Consider the following 17,023-nt stretch of genomic DNA (forward strand, 5'->3'; position numbering starts at 1 on the left):
CTGCTAACTCTGTTGCATTGTACTCTCCCAAGTGCTTGGTACAGTGTTCTGCACGTACTAAGCGCTCAATAAATATCATTGATTGATGTGCACCATTGACCAGATTACAAGTTTTTGCCCTGACTCATGTCTTTGTTTCCCACCCTGCAAAAGTGGTGACAAACTCTATTACCTCACTTTCTCTCAGGGATACTGGGGGAAAAAAAAAATCGAAACTGACTGCCAAGATTGAAAAAAGAGGAAATGGACTGAAGCGAAAGCAAGAGAAAGTTCAGTTAAACAGGAAGGAGAACTTTCTGATGAGACACCAGAAAAGGCAACCAAGAGAGGCTGTGTGGCATCTCCATCCCTGGAGAGCTTTCAAATTAGGATCAACATCTGCCTGACCTGGATGATTTAAGTGTTCACCTGCCTTGAGACAGGGGGCTGAACCAGATGGCCTGGAAGTCTGAAGATTCTGTGACTAGGTATATAAAGAGAAGGCTGATAGAGAACCTAATAAATAGTCAAAGAGGGTTATTCCATGGGGTGTGGTAGTAATAGTAGAAGTAACAGAAGCAGCATGGCCTAGTGGAAAGAGGATGGGCCTGGGTGTCAGAGGACGTGGGTTCTAATCCTGACTCCGTCATATCTGCTGTATGATCTTGGGCAAGTCACTTAAAATCTCTGTGCCTCAGTTACCTCATCTGTAAAAATAGGGCTCAAATCCTACTCTCTCCTACTTAGACTGTGAGCACCATGTGGGACAGGGACTGAGTCCCACCTAATTAACTTCTATCTACTCCAGGGCTTAGAACAGTGCTCGGTACAAGCGCTTAGTACAGTGCTCTGCACACAGTAAGCACTCAATATGTACAATCGAATGAACATAGTAAGAACTTAACAAGTACCAAAATAGTAGTAGTAGTAGCAGCAGCAGCGTTTTTTGAGTGCTTACTGTATGCAGAACGTTGTACTGTGTTCTGGGAAAGAATTCACAGGTTGGAATTAGACACCATCCCTGGACCTCAGGGGACTCCCAGTTCAAAAATAAAAAAGTGGGGAGAGTGGACTGGTGACAGACGCATATGGAGAGATGAAACAATACAATAAGACAGCATGTGGACATGGACAAATGAGGAAAATAAAAACATGGTGATCGTCTCTCCCCTGAAGTCAGAACAAGAAGAACTGGCTGTAAGGCTGCCATAAAGAGCAATGCAAATAACTGTAAAGACAAACTTCCTGACAGGGAAAGCTGCTGTTGGACTGTGGGAACTGCGACTGACTGAGGTTGTGGATTCTCGTTCCCTGGAAATCCATAAGACCAGGAGAGACTCCCAACCAGGTGAGCCAGGGGCTAAGGCCACCTTGCATGATTGCAGAAGGGAAGGGGCTGACTTGGAGAGCCCTTCCCAGCCCCCAGTTTTTCTCTTGGAGTCAGGAAGTTGCCACAGAATAATCGTGTTAAATCCTTTCCAGGCAGATCCACCCCCATCCTCCACCTCGGCTCCAGGCCTTTCAATAGGAGCCAAGTAGAAGAAAGACCCTTGGGCTACTGGAAATTATGAAAGGCTAAGAGTCAGGAAATGACTCTTCAGGTCCCAACTCTGTCCCCAGGGTGCTAAGTGACCTTGGGAAATGTACTTACCCTCTCTGGCCTTTAGTTTCCCCTTTTGAAAAACGGTCCAGGAGGCCTTCCCAGACTGAGCCCCCTTTTTCCTCTCCTCCCCATCCCCCCCGCCCTACCTCCTTCCCATCACCCCCGCCCTACCTCCTTCCCCTCCCCACAGTACCTGTATATATGTTTGTACAGATTTATTACTCCATTTATTTTACTTGTACATATTTATTATTCTATTTATTTTGTTGATGTGCATCTAGCTTTATTTCTATTTAGTCTGATGACTTGACACCTGTCCAAGTTTGTTTGGTTGTCTGTCTCCCCCTTCTAGACTGTGAGCCCATTGTTGGGTAGGGACCGTCTTCATATGTTGGCAACTTGTACTTCCCAAGCACTTTGTACAGTGCTCTGCACACAGTAAGCACTCAATAAATATGATTGAATGAATGAATGAATGAAATTCCTGCCCTTCCCTGGGTGGCCTAGGTATGAAGAGAAATGGGGAAACTGAGGGGAAAGTGCTTTTGAAAACAACAGTGCCTTAGATGTTGCTGTGGAGAGTGTTACTGTTACAGGGAATACTCAGTGCATCAGGAAACCAAAGCCCTTCCTCTAAGGACACAAAACCCCCTCCATATGCTGGGGGTGCAGGGATTCTTTGAAATGCAACTTCAAAAACAAAATACAGGGCAGGGACTGTAATGGGTTGAGACAGACACGAGGAGAGGACCAGACGGGATATTAAGTAACTGCTCTGAAAGGGGAAAGGAAATCAAAGCTGGCCGAAATGCCACCTCCTGGCTTCTCTCTCAATGGCTCGTCCACTCCTACAGGAAACGCCCAGCCCCTGCTCCAGCTCTGGACTCTGGGATCCTAAGCCTCGTTGTTCTCGGGCCTTAATACTGGCGGAAAGTTTTACCTACAGACAGGAAAGTTTCCACTCTTCTCTCCAGCCCTGGGTGGGGGCGGGGGAGAGTTTTGTAGAGTCCAGGAAAATCCCCAGGGATGGATACCTGCCAGGTCTGACACCAGGGCAGGTCTCGGGGTCGGACAATCAGAGCTGGAGGGGGCAGAGAAGAAGTGGGAGGGGGCCTGAGTCATCAGGGTCTCTCTGACACTCTGAGGCCTCACCGTTTACCTCGGAGGGAGTCTAGGCTGTTCTCGGGGACCCAGTTGCATTAGCTCTGGGGAAAAGATGTCAAGTAATTCGAAATTCCTTCTAGGTACTTTCACTGCACATGGTTTGGATTCCTTCCAGTTCCCTTTTTTACACTAAGGCTTTCTCTTTTGCTCTGTTCCCTAATTGCACAAAGACGGCTCTCTGTCGAATCTGGGAGAGCATCCTCGCTGGTACCCTGCCTTCAGAAGGCTCACGCTCCCATGCAAGGCCAGAGCTCAAAGGGTGCAGCATTTAACCTGCTTGGGATGAGCCCTTCCTGAGAAACTGAGCACTGTTGTGTTCCAGAGTGTCGCGTGGGTACAATTTCTCTGTCCTTGGCCTGGACCAAGAATCTGAGAAGTGTTCTAAGCAATGCTCCCTGTCTCTCTTCACCTCCTTCCTTTCCCCCAGTCTTCTGCTTCATTTCCTCCAAGTAATGTCCGAGACAGCAGGACAGCCCTCAGCGAGGCCAAATACCGTGAGTAGGATGAACGTTATCACTCAGGCTCATTTCTGAAATTCTCTGAAGAGCTCATAGCACTTTTCAGACCTAATGTCCCCAGATGAAAGTCAGGGAGGCAGGATGCCATGCTTCATCCCTAAGGCGACGCTCTAGGAAGGGCAGTACCAGACCTGCGGTCCCCTGGGGCATGCCCTGGCCCCTGTTCTAGGATATTAAACCCACCACGTGGCCTAGCAGGAGGTCATAGACTCCTGAGAAGCAAAATGTTCCAGGCCGTCCCCATCCCGGCTGGTTCCCAAAGGTTCTCATCTCACTCACAGTGATTTTCGGCATGACTTGCCAGGAGGCCTGATGTCCTCTTTTGGGCCTCCTCCTCTTCTTCCTCCTCCTCTTCCTCCTCCTCCTCAGGGTTTAGGTCATCAGACTCCCACTGGCTCGAGGTCTTGAAGAAGCCGGCACAGACCCCGTATGCGCAGCACTGATAGGCGTATGGGACCTCCAGAACTCTGGACATGGAGACAATGAGAAGAAGATACCTAGCCTACTGTTGAAGTACTCTCTTATTCATTTATCCATTTTTAAGGGGATTTGTTAAGCCCTTAGAATGTGACAGAAACTGCGCTGAGCGTTAGGTCACATTCTAGTTAATCAGGTTGGACACAGTCCACACCCGATATGAGGCTCGCAGTCTTAACCCCATCTTATAGATGTGGTAAATGAAGCAGAGAGAAGTTAAGGGACTTGCCCAAGTTCCCACAGCAGATCAGGCAGAGCCAGGATTAGAACCCAGGTCCTCTAGCTCCCAGGCCCATGCTATTTTCACTAGGCCAAACTGGTTTTCTGAGGATCTTTTCCATTCTTGTCATAACTCTCTTTTTCCTCCTCATTGTAAATCATTTGGGATTGACTGTCTTCCCCATCAAAGTGTGAGCTTCTTGAGGGCAGGAATTGGGTCTTTTATCTCTGAACTTTCCAAAGTGATTAATAAGGTTCTCTGCAGACAGGAGGCACCCAGTAAATACTATATGATTGTTTGATCAGCAGGTGGTGGGGTGAGACCCTAGAGCTCTTCCTACTCTGGCCAAACTGTCAGCTTTCTCACCCCACCTGACTGTAACCTGCGGTGTGGAGGCAGCCCCTCAGCCCTGAGTCCTCCCAGCCAAAAAGCTGTGCTGTGGGGAGCAAGTCAGAGAAATCCTTTGAGTCCTTTAATACTAATAATAATGATAATAATGGTATTTTTAGGTGCTATGTGCCAAGCACTGTTCTAAGCGCAGGGGTAGAAACAAGGTAATCAGGTTGTCCCATGTGGGGCTCATAGTCTTAATCCTCATTTTGCAGATGAGGGAACTGAGGCACAGAGAAGTGAAGTGGCTTGTTCCATGTGGGGCTCACTGTCTTAATCCCCATTTTACAGATGAGGGAACTGAGGCACAGAGAAGTGAAGTGGCTTGCCCAAGGCCACACAGCAGATGAGCGGCAGAGACAGGACTAGAACCCATGTCCTCTGACTCCCACCCCCATGATCTTTCCACTAAGCCATGCTGCTTCTCTGTGGGTAGCCATCTACAAGACTCAAACAGAGAAGCAGCGTGGCTCAGTGGAAAGAGCACGGGCTTTGGAGTCAGAGGTCATGGGTTCGAATTCCGACTCCACCACGTCTGCTGTGTGACCTTGGGCAAGTCACTTAACTTCTCTGCGCCTCAGTTACCTCATCTGTAAAATGGGGATTAAGACTGTGAGCCCCACGTGGGACAACTTGATCACCTTGTATCCCCCCAGTGCTTAGAACAGTGCTCTGCACATAGTAAGTGCTTAATAAATGCCATCATTATTATTATTATTATTATCTCAGAAGACTGGACCCAATAACCCTGCTCCTCTCCCTTGATGCTAGAGAAGCAGTGTGGCATAATGGATAGACCACGGACCCGGGAATCAGAAGGACCTGGGTTCTAATGGCCACTCCACCCCTTGTCTGCTGTGTGACCTTTGGCAAGTCACTTCCTTCTCTAGGCCTCAGTTACCTTGTCAATCAACCAATCAATGGCATTTACTGAGCACTTATGTGTAGAGCACTGTTCTAAGTGCTTGGGAGAGTACAATGCAAGAGAATTAGCAGACACATTTCCTGCCCATAATGAGCTTATCTGTAAAATGGGGATTAAAACTGTCAGCCCCATGTGGGACATGGACTATGTCCAACCTGATTGGCTTTTAGAGCTTAGTTCAGTGTCTGGCACACAGTAAGCGCTTAACAAATACCATTAAAAAAAGGGCAACAAGGATTTTTCCCAGTATCCCCCGGTATTTTTCCCAGCTTCTCTACATGAAGATTCTCTCCAAGAGTTAAATCTGGGGTGTGGGGGTGGCGGGGTGAGGGGGATGTCTGAGACTGGCAGAGCTCCACTTCCAGCAATGGAAACTTCTTCAGAAACTTCAGTGTGTCCTTTCAAAGAAGCGGTCAGCTCTCCTGGCAGGTACGACCTTGTGACGGGATTAGGAAATTCTATCTTCTCCAAAATGTGCTTTTGCTTTAAGCCAGAGAGCCTGGTTCTGCAGCTTGAGCTGTGTTTACGGACTGACTTCCTCCTGGAGACTCCAGACTGCAGTCTGGTACCCAAAGGTGGGGTGTGTGGTGGTGGTGGGTGGGGGGAGGGGGGAGGGGGTGCGTGTGTGTGTGCACGCGCATGTGTACGTACATGCGTGTGAGTGTCAAGCAGTGTCCAGAATCGAGCTGAGTTCGGCCCAGGTGTTGGTGTCTCTCTCTAGAGAAAGTGGGGAGCCAGGAGAGACTGTGGTTGGAGAGAGCGGGATGGGAAAGGGCAGACGGGAGCCCTTGGTTCTGAGGGAGAGCAAGATGGGGAGTCTTGCCCCTTGTCTAGTCACCCAAAACTGGTAAGTGTGAAGTGAGAGATGGAGGGCTGGCAGCACAACTGGCAGTGCCACCCCTGGCCCAGGAGTTCTGAAGTGGAGCCTGGACAGCCGAACCTAGACAAGGCTCCCTTATCTGCCACAGCAGGGAATGAGCCCTGTAGGGAGAGGAAGGGGGACTTGAAGCTTTGTGCGGGGGAAGGTTAAGTTGAGAGCACTTACTTCAGCACATTTTTGACTTTAAACCAACATGCAATACCATGCGAATCAGAACCACTAGATCTTTTTTTTTTTTTTTAAGTCAACAGCTGAGACATTTTCTATCATGGGACTACAGTCCCATTCCTCTTCTCTGGAGAGCTCAAAGAACTTTCCTACCTTCAATCAATCAATCAATCGTATTTATTGAGTGCTTACTGTGTGCAGAGCACTGTACTAAGCACTTGGAAAGTACAAGTTGGCACTTCAGTGCCTTCCTCCTGGAGGTAAGGCCAGGGCAAGGATTGTGGAAGGGGTAATTACCCCAAAGGGGCACCCAGACATCTGGAGGAACGGAATCTTGGCATCCGGGTCCCCAGCCCAGCCATCTTTCCTGAGCCACCTTCCCTCTCCAGCCTGCCCTCCACCCTGCCCTGTGGGTGGGCAGAAGCTGTGGGGAGCTACCCAGGAAGGGTCGGTAGCTACCTGCTGCCAATTCGCCAGAGTCCCACCTCTGGCTCATGAGAGATGGTCCCTAGTACCCTCGCTGGCGCAGGCTGGCTTCACTGCTTAATTAATGCCCCCACAGTAACCTCATTAATCTGTAGCAGACAAGACCTGGGCCACACAAACTGAATTTACTGTAGGAAGCCTGGATGTCATTAGCTGGGACTGGCTTCTAAGAGTGTTTTCCACTCATCAGCGCCCGGGGCTTTCGCCTGCTTCCAGGGCTCCGGGGCCTGCATGCCGATAGAGCAGAGGTGCGCAGTGGTGGAATGGAGTGGTGGGAGGGGGAAGGCTAGCCCGGTGGGGGCTGCTGTGCAATGTTTCTGCACCGAACTCCTCTCACTTCCCCCACCCTGAGTGCCAAGTAGCATTCAGCCACTATTTCCCTCCCCATGGTCTCCAAATGTTCTGATTCCCAGGGAACATTTAGGCTGGGGCTGGGGTCAGTTCAGCCCAGAATTCTCAAGATACTCATGCCTGCATCTGTCGGTAGCTGCAGGGAGGCTGCTGCATTGATTCTGGGAAGCAGCATGGCCTAGTGGATAAGAGCACGGGCCTGGGACTCAGAAGGACATCTCGACTCTGCTACTTGTCTGCTGTGTGACCTTGGGCAAGTCACTTAACTTTTCTGTGCCTCACTTACCTCATATGTAAAATGGGGATTAAGACTTTGAGCACCATGGGGATTAAGGACTGTGTCCAATCTGACAATCTTCTATCTACCCCAAGCTCTTAGAACAGTGCTTGACACATAGTAAGCTCTTAACAAATACCATTATTATTATTATTCTGAGCAGCCCTCCCACTCTGGGGGAACCAGATCACTGTTCTGCTGGCCGAGGGAAGCATGGATGGGGGCAGCCAAGGAAAGGAGTTAGGAAGAGAAGTGTCTCAGACTGAACCAAAATCTTAGGCTCCCTAGCATGGCATTCTCCAGCCAACAGCCTGTGGGTTTGTTTCTGGCTCCATTTTGGACAATCCCAGTCAAAGGTCCCTTAGTCGGTGTTGGTGGCGAAGGATTGAGGGGCAGGATGGGAAGGATAGGTAGCCCCCTCCAAAGTATGGCTGATGAAACAGAGCTTCCGTTGTGCAGCCTCAACTGCTTGCATTGCCCTCCTGTCCCTCCCCATTCCCTTTCCTTCAGCCACCCAAAGCCCTCAGCATCCCAAGAGGAAGCCCTGTCCCCACTGTGGCAGTGTTTTGTTTTTTTGATGACATTTATTAAGCACTTACTATGTGCAAAGCACTGTTCTAAGCGCTGGGGAGGTTACAAGGTGATCAGGTTGTCCCACGGGGGGCTCACAGTCTTAATCCCCATTTTACAGATGAGGGAAATGAGGCCAAGAGAAGTTAAGTGACTTGCCCAAAGTCACACAGCTGACAATTGGTGGAATCGGGATTTGAACCCATGACCTCTGACTCCAAAGCCCGTGCTCTTTCCACTGAGCCACGCTGCTTCTCTGCTGCTTCTCTAAGTGGAGTGGTACAGAAAAAGCAGGAAAACACCTAAGACTGAAGGCTGATGCCCAGCAGTGGGGCAGGGGCCAGAGGGAGGGAAAGATCCTAGATTTGGGGGCACAGGACTGAGCTGCCCACCAGTTTGGTGAGCCCCACATTAGAGTGGATTCTCCTGGCAGCCAAACTCACCGGGGCTCAGACTTTCGTCCTCGCCCTTTCCACTCTATACTGCTGCTACCACAAGGAGTTTACCTCTCCCAACAGTCTCCCAACAGAAACAGCAAATTTCTACCACTCAAAAAGGCAGACGTGAAAGCAAAAGAGTAGGGACTCCTGGAAAGTAAAGTCTCCCGGGTGGCGGGAGAGGGGCAGCCCATCTATAAATCTGCTTCTGGCCCGTGCCCTTACCTCATCTTAGGGAAGCTGTCCTTGGAGAAGGCTTCGGAGAGCGCGGGGTTCCCTTTGAGCTTCAGGTGCATCAGGCCACTGAGGCCGGCCAGAGGGAGGGTGGTTAGCTGGTTGTCTGTCAGGTCTCTGGTATGGAGAGAAGGAAGTACACTAGGATTCAGGCCCCCTCAGGGAAGACCAAAGGCCCTACTCAGGCAGCAATTAGCCAGTTCAAACTTACAGAACTCCTCTCACTTCCCTCCCTAACCCTGCAGATTCTCCTCCCCCTACACACTACCCCTTCCACTCCCCACCAGTGCATGTGCTTCTTGACACTCTATCTACGCTCCTGCTGCCTTCATTTCCCCTTCTCCCACTCCCTTCTGCATCACCCTTGTACTTGGATTTGTACCCTTTATTCCCTCAGCCCCACAGCACTTTTATACATATCAAAATTTATTTATATTAATATCTAATATGTAATCGATATATAATATATAGATTATTAATATATAATATATAGTGATCAGTATATAATATATTATTAATATATTATATAGATATTAATATAATGTACATTGCCCCATGTAGGCTGTAAGCTTGTTGAGGGTAGGGAACATGTCTATCAACTATTACATTGTAATAATAATAATGATGGCATTTATTAAGCGCTTGCTATGTGCAAAGCACTGTTCTAAGCACTGGGGAGGTTACAAGGTGATCAGGTTGTCCCACAGGGGGCTCACAGTCTTAATCCCCATTTTACAGATGAGGTAACTGCGGCCCAGAGAAGTTAAGTGACTTTCCCAAAGTCACACAGCTGACAACTGGTGGAGCCGGGATTTGAACCCCTGACCTCTGGCTCCAAAGCCCGGGCTGTTTCCACTGAGCCACACATTGTACTCTCCCAAGAACTTAGTACAGTGGTCTGCACACAATAAGCACTCGATAAATACCATTCATTCATTCATTCATTCAATCGTATTTATTGAATGCTTACTGTTTGCAGAGCACTGTACTAAGCACTTGGCAAGTACAAGTTGGCAACATATACAGACAGTCCCTACTCAACAGCGGGCTCACAGTCTAGAAGGGCTCACAGTCTAGACAACAAAACAAGACATATTAACAAAATAAAATAAAAAGAATACAATAAAATACAACTGATTGAATGGATTGCAAAGGTTCATCTACAAACAGTCTGTTATCATCATCATCAATCATATTTATTGAGTGCTTACTGTGTGCAGAGCACTTGGGAAATACAATTTGGCGACATATAGAGACAGTCCCTACCCAATAGTGGGCTCACAGTCTAAAAGGGGGAGACAGAGAACAAAACCAAACATACTAACAAAATAAAATAGTCAATAGTATTTATTGAGCACTTACTGTGTGCAGAGCACTGTACAAAGTACTTGAGAGAGTACAATATAACAACAGACACATTCCCTGCTCACAACAAGCTTAGAAGTAAAGGGACAGAGAGGCATAGGGATTTGCCTGCCATCACAGAGCCGGTCAGGACAGAAATTTCAGAGCTTCAGGGCCTCAGTACCTCGTACCCAAAGAACTCACTGAAACCCAGGCTGTGGGGCTTGATCAGGAGGGTCCAGGTTATCCCTGGATCCGAGCCTTTCCCCCCGCCCCACCTACACGTACAAATGCAGGGAAACCACAGTGATATAGGCTTCCCCCTGCCCTATCAGAATGAAGAGGGTCAGACAAGGACAGCAGCCACGGAAATATACAAGGTGATCATCGTCAATTGTATTTATTGAGCGCTTACTGTGTGCAGAGCACTGTACTAAGCACTTGGGAAGTACAAAGATGGCTGGAGAAGGCTGAAGAGTTGGCAAATTCGGAGCGGGTGAGATTTTAGTGACACGGTAGGAGGCTGCTCTCCGGACGAGGGCCCTCCGGACTGTTTATCTGGTCTCCTTCATGTCAGGAGGCATGGCCGGTTGACTGATTAGCCAGGGCTCTGCCTCACATACTGACGGGGGACAAAATATTCACACGTGTTCCCTTCAGGAAACTGCTCCGGGTTGCCGGGTCTGGAGCCCAACCGGAGCCCCACCATCCAGTCCTGGGGGAGCGGGGAGAGGCCACAGCTTGTCTACTTACAGTTTGATGAGGGAGCGGAGGGTCAGAAAGGCTTCAGGGTGGACGGAACGGATGGCATTCCAACTGAGGTCTCTGGAACACAGAGGAGGAGCATCAGGATGGGGAGTGGGATGGGGAGCTGGGGCTTTGCGGCAGGAAAGGGAAGCTGCTGGAGCATCCCTGCCCGCTGGAAGGGGCATTGTGGGGTTCTGTGCCTCCCAGGGGATCTGTTTGGCTCTGGCTCACCTGGACTACCAGATGATGGCATTTATTAAGCGCTTACTATGTGCAAAGAACTATTCTAAGCACTGGGGAGATTACAAGGTGATCAGGTTGTCCCACGTGGGGCTTGCAGTCTTAATCCCCATTTTACAGATGAGGTAACTGAGGCACAGAGAAGTTAAGTGACTTGCCCAAAGTCACACAGCTGACAGTTGGCAGGGCCGGGATTTGAACCCATGACCTCTGACTCCAAAGCCCGTGCTCTTTCCACTGAGCCACGCTGCTTCTCTAAGGGGTGGGACTGGGGAGCGCAGCTGCCCTGAGGCCCCAGGGGTCATGATGTCCACTGGGGTAATGGTTTAAAAAGTCTCTTGTCTAGAATTGTGGACAAGAAGTTGGTTATGGGGTTAGGGGCATGATGGGCATGTTGGCCACCACCCATTCAGCTACTGACTACCTGCACTCCTAGTTCCCAGGAGGAGTGGGGGATCCTTTTGTGGTACCATGGGGCTGCCCAAGACTTTTGTCTGTGTGTTGGCATGTAGGACGCACAGGACTGTAGGTATGTGTGTGTGAGATTTTACTGTCTGTGTCTCCCACTAGATTGGAAACTACTTGAGGGCAAGGATTATATCCATTAACTACTGTACTCCCCCAAGTCTTTAGTACAGGCTTGACTGATTGACTGATTGATTGAGGGGAAGGTATAGGCCTTGGTGGGGGAAGAGGAGAGGGTGGTGGGGAGAGAGAGTGTGAGAGTAAGGATGAGAGAGAGGGCAAGCAGTGAGGGATGGATCCCAGACTTTGGGGAGTCTGCATTCACAAATCCATGCTGCTGGAAGGTGAGAGAGTAGGAGGGTGAGTGAGTGTGTGTGTGTGTGTGTGTTGGGGGGTTGATGAGGGAAATGCACACACATGTATTTCCTCTCCTTCCGCTCCCTTCTCCCAGGCCCCCACCCTTTGGCTTAAAGAGCAGAGAGGGAGGGGGAAGGAGTACTCACAGGGCCCGCAGAGCGTCCAGCTGTCCAAAGGTGTCGGCTCGGATTTCCCGAATCCGATTGTGCTGGAGGCCGCTAGGGAGGAAGAGGCCAGAGTGAGCAGAAGCGGGAGGAGGCTCTATAGGCCACGCTGCCCCCCGGCTGGAAGTGGCTAGAAGAGAGATCATGCGCTCCCATCCTGGCCAGAGAAGAAAGGGTCCGGGACTGTGGAAGTCACCCAGATTAGCCCTAGTAGAGGAGTATCTGGTTTCCTCGGGGAAATGGATCAAAAAAACAAAGCAAAAACCACTACCTGCAGCTCAACCAGGCCCCCAGGTCACTTCTCTAAGCCCTTCAGCTCCCCTCTCCCCTTTCTCCTGGGCCCCAAACCACAACTCTCCTGGGGCCCTGACCCCTAGCTCAGGTAGGGGTCGTTGCCTGGACAGATGATTTATTGATCCAGGCTCCCTTCTTCCCCTTCCATCCTCTCCAAGGAGGGGAGCCAGAGGGGACCTGAGGAGGACAGGAAGAGGTGAGAGTGCCTCAGGGTGGCCAGCAGGAAGCCAAAAGGGGGCACTGAATGGTGAGCGATCAGTTCATGGTTCTAAATCATTCATTCAATCGTATTTATTGAGCGGTTACTGTGTGCAGAGCACTGTACTAGGCGCTTGGGAAGTACAAGTCAGCAACATCTACAGATGGTCCCTACCCAACAACAGGCTCACAGTCTAGAAGGGGGAGACAGACAACAAAACACATAGACAGGTGTCCAAACCGTCAGAATAAATAGAATTAAAGTTATATGCAAAGATAGAAGTAGAGATAGAAGTACAGTGAATAGGATGGCATTAGAGGAGTGATATATTTAGGCTAGTTTGTAGTAGGAAATCAGATGGATTTTAGAGAAGTTGTCAGTTCTATGGTTCTGGGTCTCCCTTTGGGATTTGGATGAGGATCAGGATAGGCTGGTGAGTCCAAGCAGACCGTAGGTGCCTGAGGAGATGGGGTGGGTCCAGGCTGCAAGGGGGCGAGGTTTTGCTTGCTCTGCCACAAGTCCAAGGGATTAGCTCAGCTGTAGGCCACCTATTCCTCTCTCAGGATCGCACCTGGAGAGTTTTCATACTCTAGCAGTTTCGACTACGGGAGGGAGAGTCAAGCGGAGGCCTGTCCATTCCATTCCTGGCCTGGGTAGTGGCTAGTGAGTGGAAGGCAATCTGCTTCAAGCCAAAACTTCCCTGTGCTGGGCAGCAGCGGCAGGGGAGAGAGTCGAGAGTGAAGACTCGAGTTTACCACATGGAAGGAGGCAATGATAAACCACTTCTGTATTTTTACCAAGAGAACTCTATGGTTACACTATCAGAATGAATGCAGATGGAGGTGGGGCGTTCTGGGAGAGAGGTGTCCATGGTGTCGCTACAGGTCAGAGACGACACGACAGCATAAGACGAGACAAGGCCACCTATTATCCTGCTCAGGATATTCTTGAACTGATGAAATATTGAACTGAACTCCTCCCTCCTCCTGGGAGAACCGGAGCAGAGCCAGTCTCCTCAGAACTCCTGCCAATGGGTGTGGATCCCCTGAGGCTTGGTCTGACCCCAGCGCCAGAAGTGTGGGGCCCCTACCTGTTCTGACCTCACTGTCGATGGGCCGGGTAGATCCCTACGTGTGCCCGGCCCATGGGTTCTTCAGTGCCTGCCCAGGTGCCATCAGGACCCTGAATGAACCCAATTAGGTCCAGGCCCAGGGTTGGAGACTCCCCTATAAGTCACCGGGAGAGCCAAAGTGTTGTGAGTGAGAATGCTATGGCATACGTGTGCTAGTTCCCAAGTTGGATGATTTCAGGGAATGCTGGAACTCTAACTCTCAGCAGTCCTGAGCAGAAGTAATTCCAGAAGTGAGCCTGGACACCTTATGGTCTGGCTTGGGCTCTGTTCTGGTCAAATTTGGCATGCCCGGGCTGGCTGGGCTGGGATTGGGGAGGGCCAAACCAGGAGCAGTTTGGGACTGAGATGGCCTGGATTGATTTAGATTTCCAAGCCACTCAAGACTCTAATACAGAGGTTCATGTGTCCATGGTAGTCCCCGTGGGCTGCTGGGACTTGCAGACCCAGTGAACATACAAGGACTTCTGTGAATGCTCTATGGACCAAGGGGCTGCAGTGATGCCCAGCCTAGACAGGTCTGATAAGAGAAGGGGATTGGGCCAAGGAAATATGGTCCACACCAGCCTCGTTTCCATGAAACCAGGCCTTTTTTTTTTAACTTGGACAGTAAAGAACAAGTGACCCCGCAACATTTGACTCAAGGTTTCTGACTCCCTGTCAGGTATTTGGAGGACGGAAGGGGAGAGTGAGCATAGAAAGCAAGGTTCAGAGCTAAACATAGCTTACATTATACTCTCCCAAGTGCTTACTACAGTGCTCTGCACATAGACAGTGTTCAATAAATATGATTGATTTATCCAGGCACTCTCTCAGCCTCTGCTGGCTCCTCTGCTGCTTTGCTAAGAAAAGTTGGGAGGAAATAGAAGAGGGGCACGTCTCTTAGAAAATCCAAGCCATCTCCTTCCCTAGACAGCTTTAAGGCCAAATGGGACTCTCATCTTGGGGACCTTTCATTCATTCATTCAATCGTATTTATTGAGTGCTTACTGTGTGCAGTGCACTGTACTAAGCACTTGGAAAGTACAATTCAGCAACAGAGAGACAATCCCTGCCCACAGCGGGCTCACAGTCTAAAAGGGGGGTACAGTCCAGGTACAGGTACCAGGGATACCAGGGATAGCTACAGTCCAGCCTAGAGGCAGGAGGATGGACAGAATGCCCCTTGAAAGACCCAATCAGGCTGGGTGCCAATTTTTAAGAAACCAAGGTGTTAGTCCAAAAAGAGTGACATTTTCCAAGCAAGATTAAAAAAAAAAAACCTTTCTAGCATCTTGCCAGTTGTTAGTCTCATTATGCCTTGCATTTGTAGAGTGCTTTTTAATTTTTCCAAGGGGGCTTTCACATCTATTATCTTTTGATCCTCGCAGCATCCCTGTGAAGTACAGTGAGGCAGTTGCTGGTCTCCCAATTTTACAAGATGAAGAAACTGAGGCTCAGGGAACTTAAGAGACCCACATAAGATCTCCTAGCAACCAGGTGTCAGAGCTGCGACTAGGACCAGATACATACTGTCTCTATAGTAAGCTACACAGTCATGCTGGTCTTGGGAGCTGGGAGGAGTCCTCCATCCACTTGCCCCTGTGTGAGGAGCTGAGGAAACTGGTAAGGTGTGAAAACTCCCTGTGTTGCTGCTCAACCCCACTTCCTCCCCACAATGCCCTCAAGGGCTACTGAGGACAAATGAGATGGGTTCGGTCCCAGGAGGGCCCTTGAGCTTCATTCATTCTGAAAAGTCAGTGGGTAAGTGGAGCAAAAATATTCCCTCCAAAACAGTGCCAACTTTGCCCTGGAGCCCCTGTCGCCCTGTCCCTCATCCCCGTAGCTCCCCCTCCCCTCCACCTTCTCTCCCCTCCCAGGTTCACTTCGCCAGCCTGGCCTCATGAGGCTGAGCCTCTTGCTCCCTCCTTCCTGGATCCAACTCACATTTCCTCCAGCTTCTGACACCTGCGCAGGCTGGGCAATTCCTCGATTTGATTGTGAGAGAGTTCACTGCAGGGAACAACAAGGATAGGAGATTAGCCAGAGGGGGGAGTAGGGAGGGGAAACACTCTGGAAAACTGATCTGGCGAGGGGAAGCAGCTCAGATCTCCCCGCTCTGCAGCTGGGGGCAGTCCGGGGCCTCAGGGAGATCCATTCCCCACACACCTGACGCTTTGGCACCAATTTCCACCTTCATTTCCTTGTGCAAAGTGATTTCCTCGCATTAGACATGGGTTCTTCCCTCCCGTCACCTGCTAAACCAGCCTAGATGGTCACTGCTGCAGCAGGCAAGCCTAGGAGTGCCGAAAGAGAACTCGGGAGCTCCTCCGTGCTGGGCCAACCTGACAGGAGCCAACCATGTGAATCACGTGGAGAGGAATGGGAGTTGAGGAGCATTTGAGGTCGACAAGCAAGTTCTGTGCATAATAACATGCAAGCCACCCTCTTTCCTTTTAGAATCAAAGGTTCAGGCCCTATTTGCCCCAGTTCTGAAGAGCCTTTCGTGCTCAAACCAAATCAACAGAAGTGATTTTTTTTTAATAAACTATCTGTTAAGCTCTTACTATGTGCCAGGCACTGTTCTAAACGCTGAGGTAAATGCAAGATAATCAGATTGGACAGTCTTTGTCCCACATGGGGGGGTCACAATCTTAATCCCTATATTGCAGGAGTAACTGAGGCACAGAGAGGTGAAGTAACTTGCCCAAGGTCAAGTGACACAGCAGACAAGTGGCAGAGCCAGGGTTAGAACCAAGGTCCTTCTGACTCCCAAGCCTGTGCTCTATCCACTGGAATGTGCTGCTTCTTGTGATAATTTCTGGTTGCTACTTTAGGAGCCCCCAGGTGAATTATTAGCTTAGTGGTAGATTTGGTCCCAAGGAGAGAAGAGATTGGATCTGGAAGCCATGGTTCTAGTAGCAGCAGAACAAGACAGTGCCGGCCTGTGGACCACAAGTGGAGAAGCCCAAGGGTGGGGCGCGTGAAGTACTCACAGGACACGAAGTCTCGGGAGCTGCAGGCACATCGCAGAGGGGAGTAGCCGGATTCCTGCCCTGGTCAGAGTCCTAGGGGAATGGAGAAAAGACCAAGGGCGTTGACAGGATTCCAATAACAGGGCTCTCCCCAGCCCCCATATCTGGTCTGGTTCTCCCTCCCTCCATCTCCCCTTCCCTGGCACTCTGGATCTGATGGTGATGAAGGAGGGTGGGGTCCAGGGGCAGGTGGCATTGCAGCAGGGAGAGGCAGGGCCATGGGGGAACCATTTCTGTTGCCCAGCTTCCCCTGGAGTGGGAACAAGTCCACTGGATGCCCAGAGCCAGGAGAGAAAGGTCTCTGGCAACCTCTCTGGTCTCTGAGTAGTGAGCCTCACCACAATGACAATCCCTAAGGTAGGAAAAGAATGCCACATTCAGAATTCCCGGA

General features: G+C 50.1%; 1 protein-coding gene and 1 non-coding gene across 2 annotated transcripts in view; one reads left to right on the forward strand and one right to left on the reverse strand.

Annotated features, from left to right (window-relative positions):
• LGR6 (leucine rich repeat containing G protein-coupled receptor 6) overlaps positions 1-17,023 on the reverse strand; it is a 158,055-nt gene that overhangs the window by 13,787 nt on the left and 127,245 nt on the right. The window contains exons 11-16 of the mRNA XM_038749426.1: positions 16,594-16,665; positions 15,545-15,610; positions 11,979-12,050; positions 10,777-10,848; positions 8,671-8,796; positions 3,544-3,731 (exon numbers count right to left, since the gene is read on the reverse strand). Of these exons, the coding sequence (XP_038605354.1) occupies positions 3,544-3,731; positions 8,671-8,796; positions 10,777-10,848; positions 11,979-12,050; positions 15,545-15,610; positions 16,594-16,665 (596 nt within the window). The remainder of the gene's footprint in view (positions 1-3,543; positions 3,732-8,670; positions 8,797-10,776; positions 10,849-11,978; positions 12,051-15,544; positions 15,611-16,593; positions 16,666-17,023) is intronic.
• LOC119931239 lies at positions 13,043-13,179 on the forward strand. Its single transcript, XR_005452091.1, has one exon. It is a non-coding gene; the product is annotated as a small nucleolar RNA SNORA7 (small nucleolar RNA).

The sequence above is a fragment of the Tachyglossus aculeatus genome, chromosome 7 (assembly GCF_015852505.1).
Source record: "Tachyglossus aculeatus isolate mTacAcu1 chromosome 7, mTacAcu1.pri, whole genome shotgun sequence".
Lineage (NCBI taxonomy): Eukaryota > Metazoa > Chordata > Mammalia > Monotremata > Tachyglossidae > Tachyglossus > Tachyglossus aculeatus.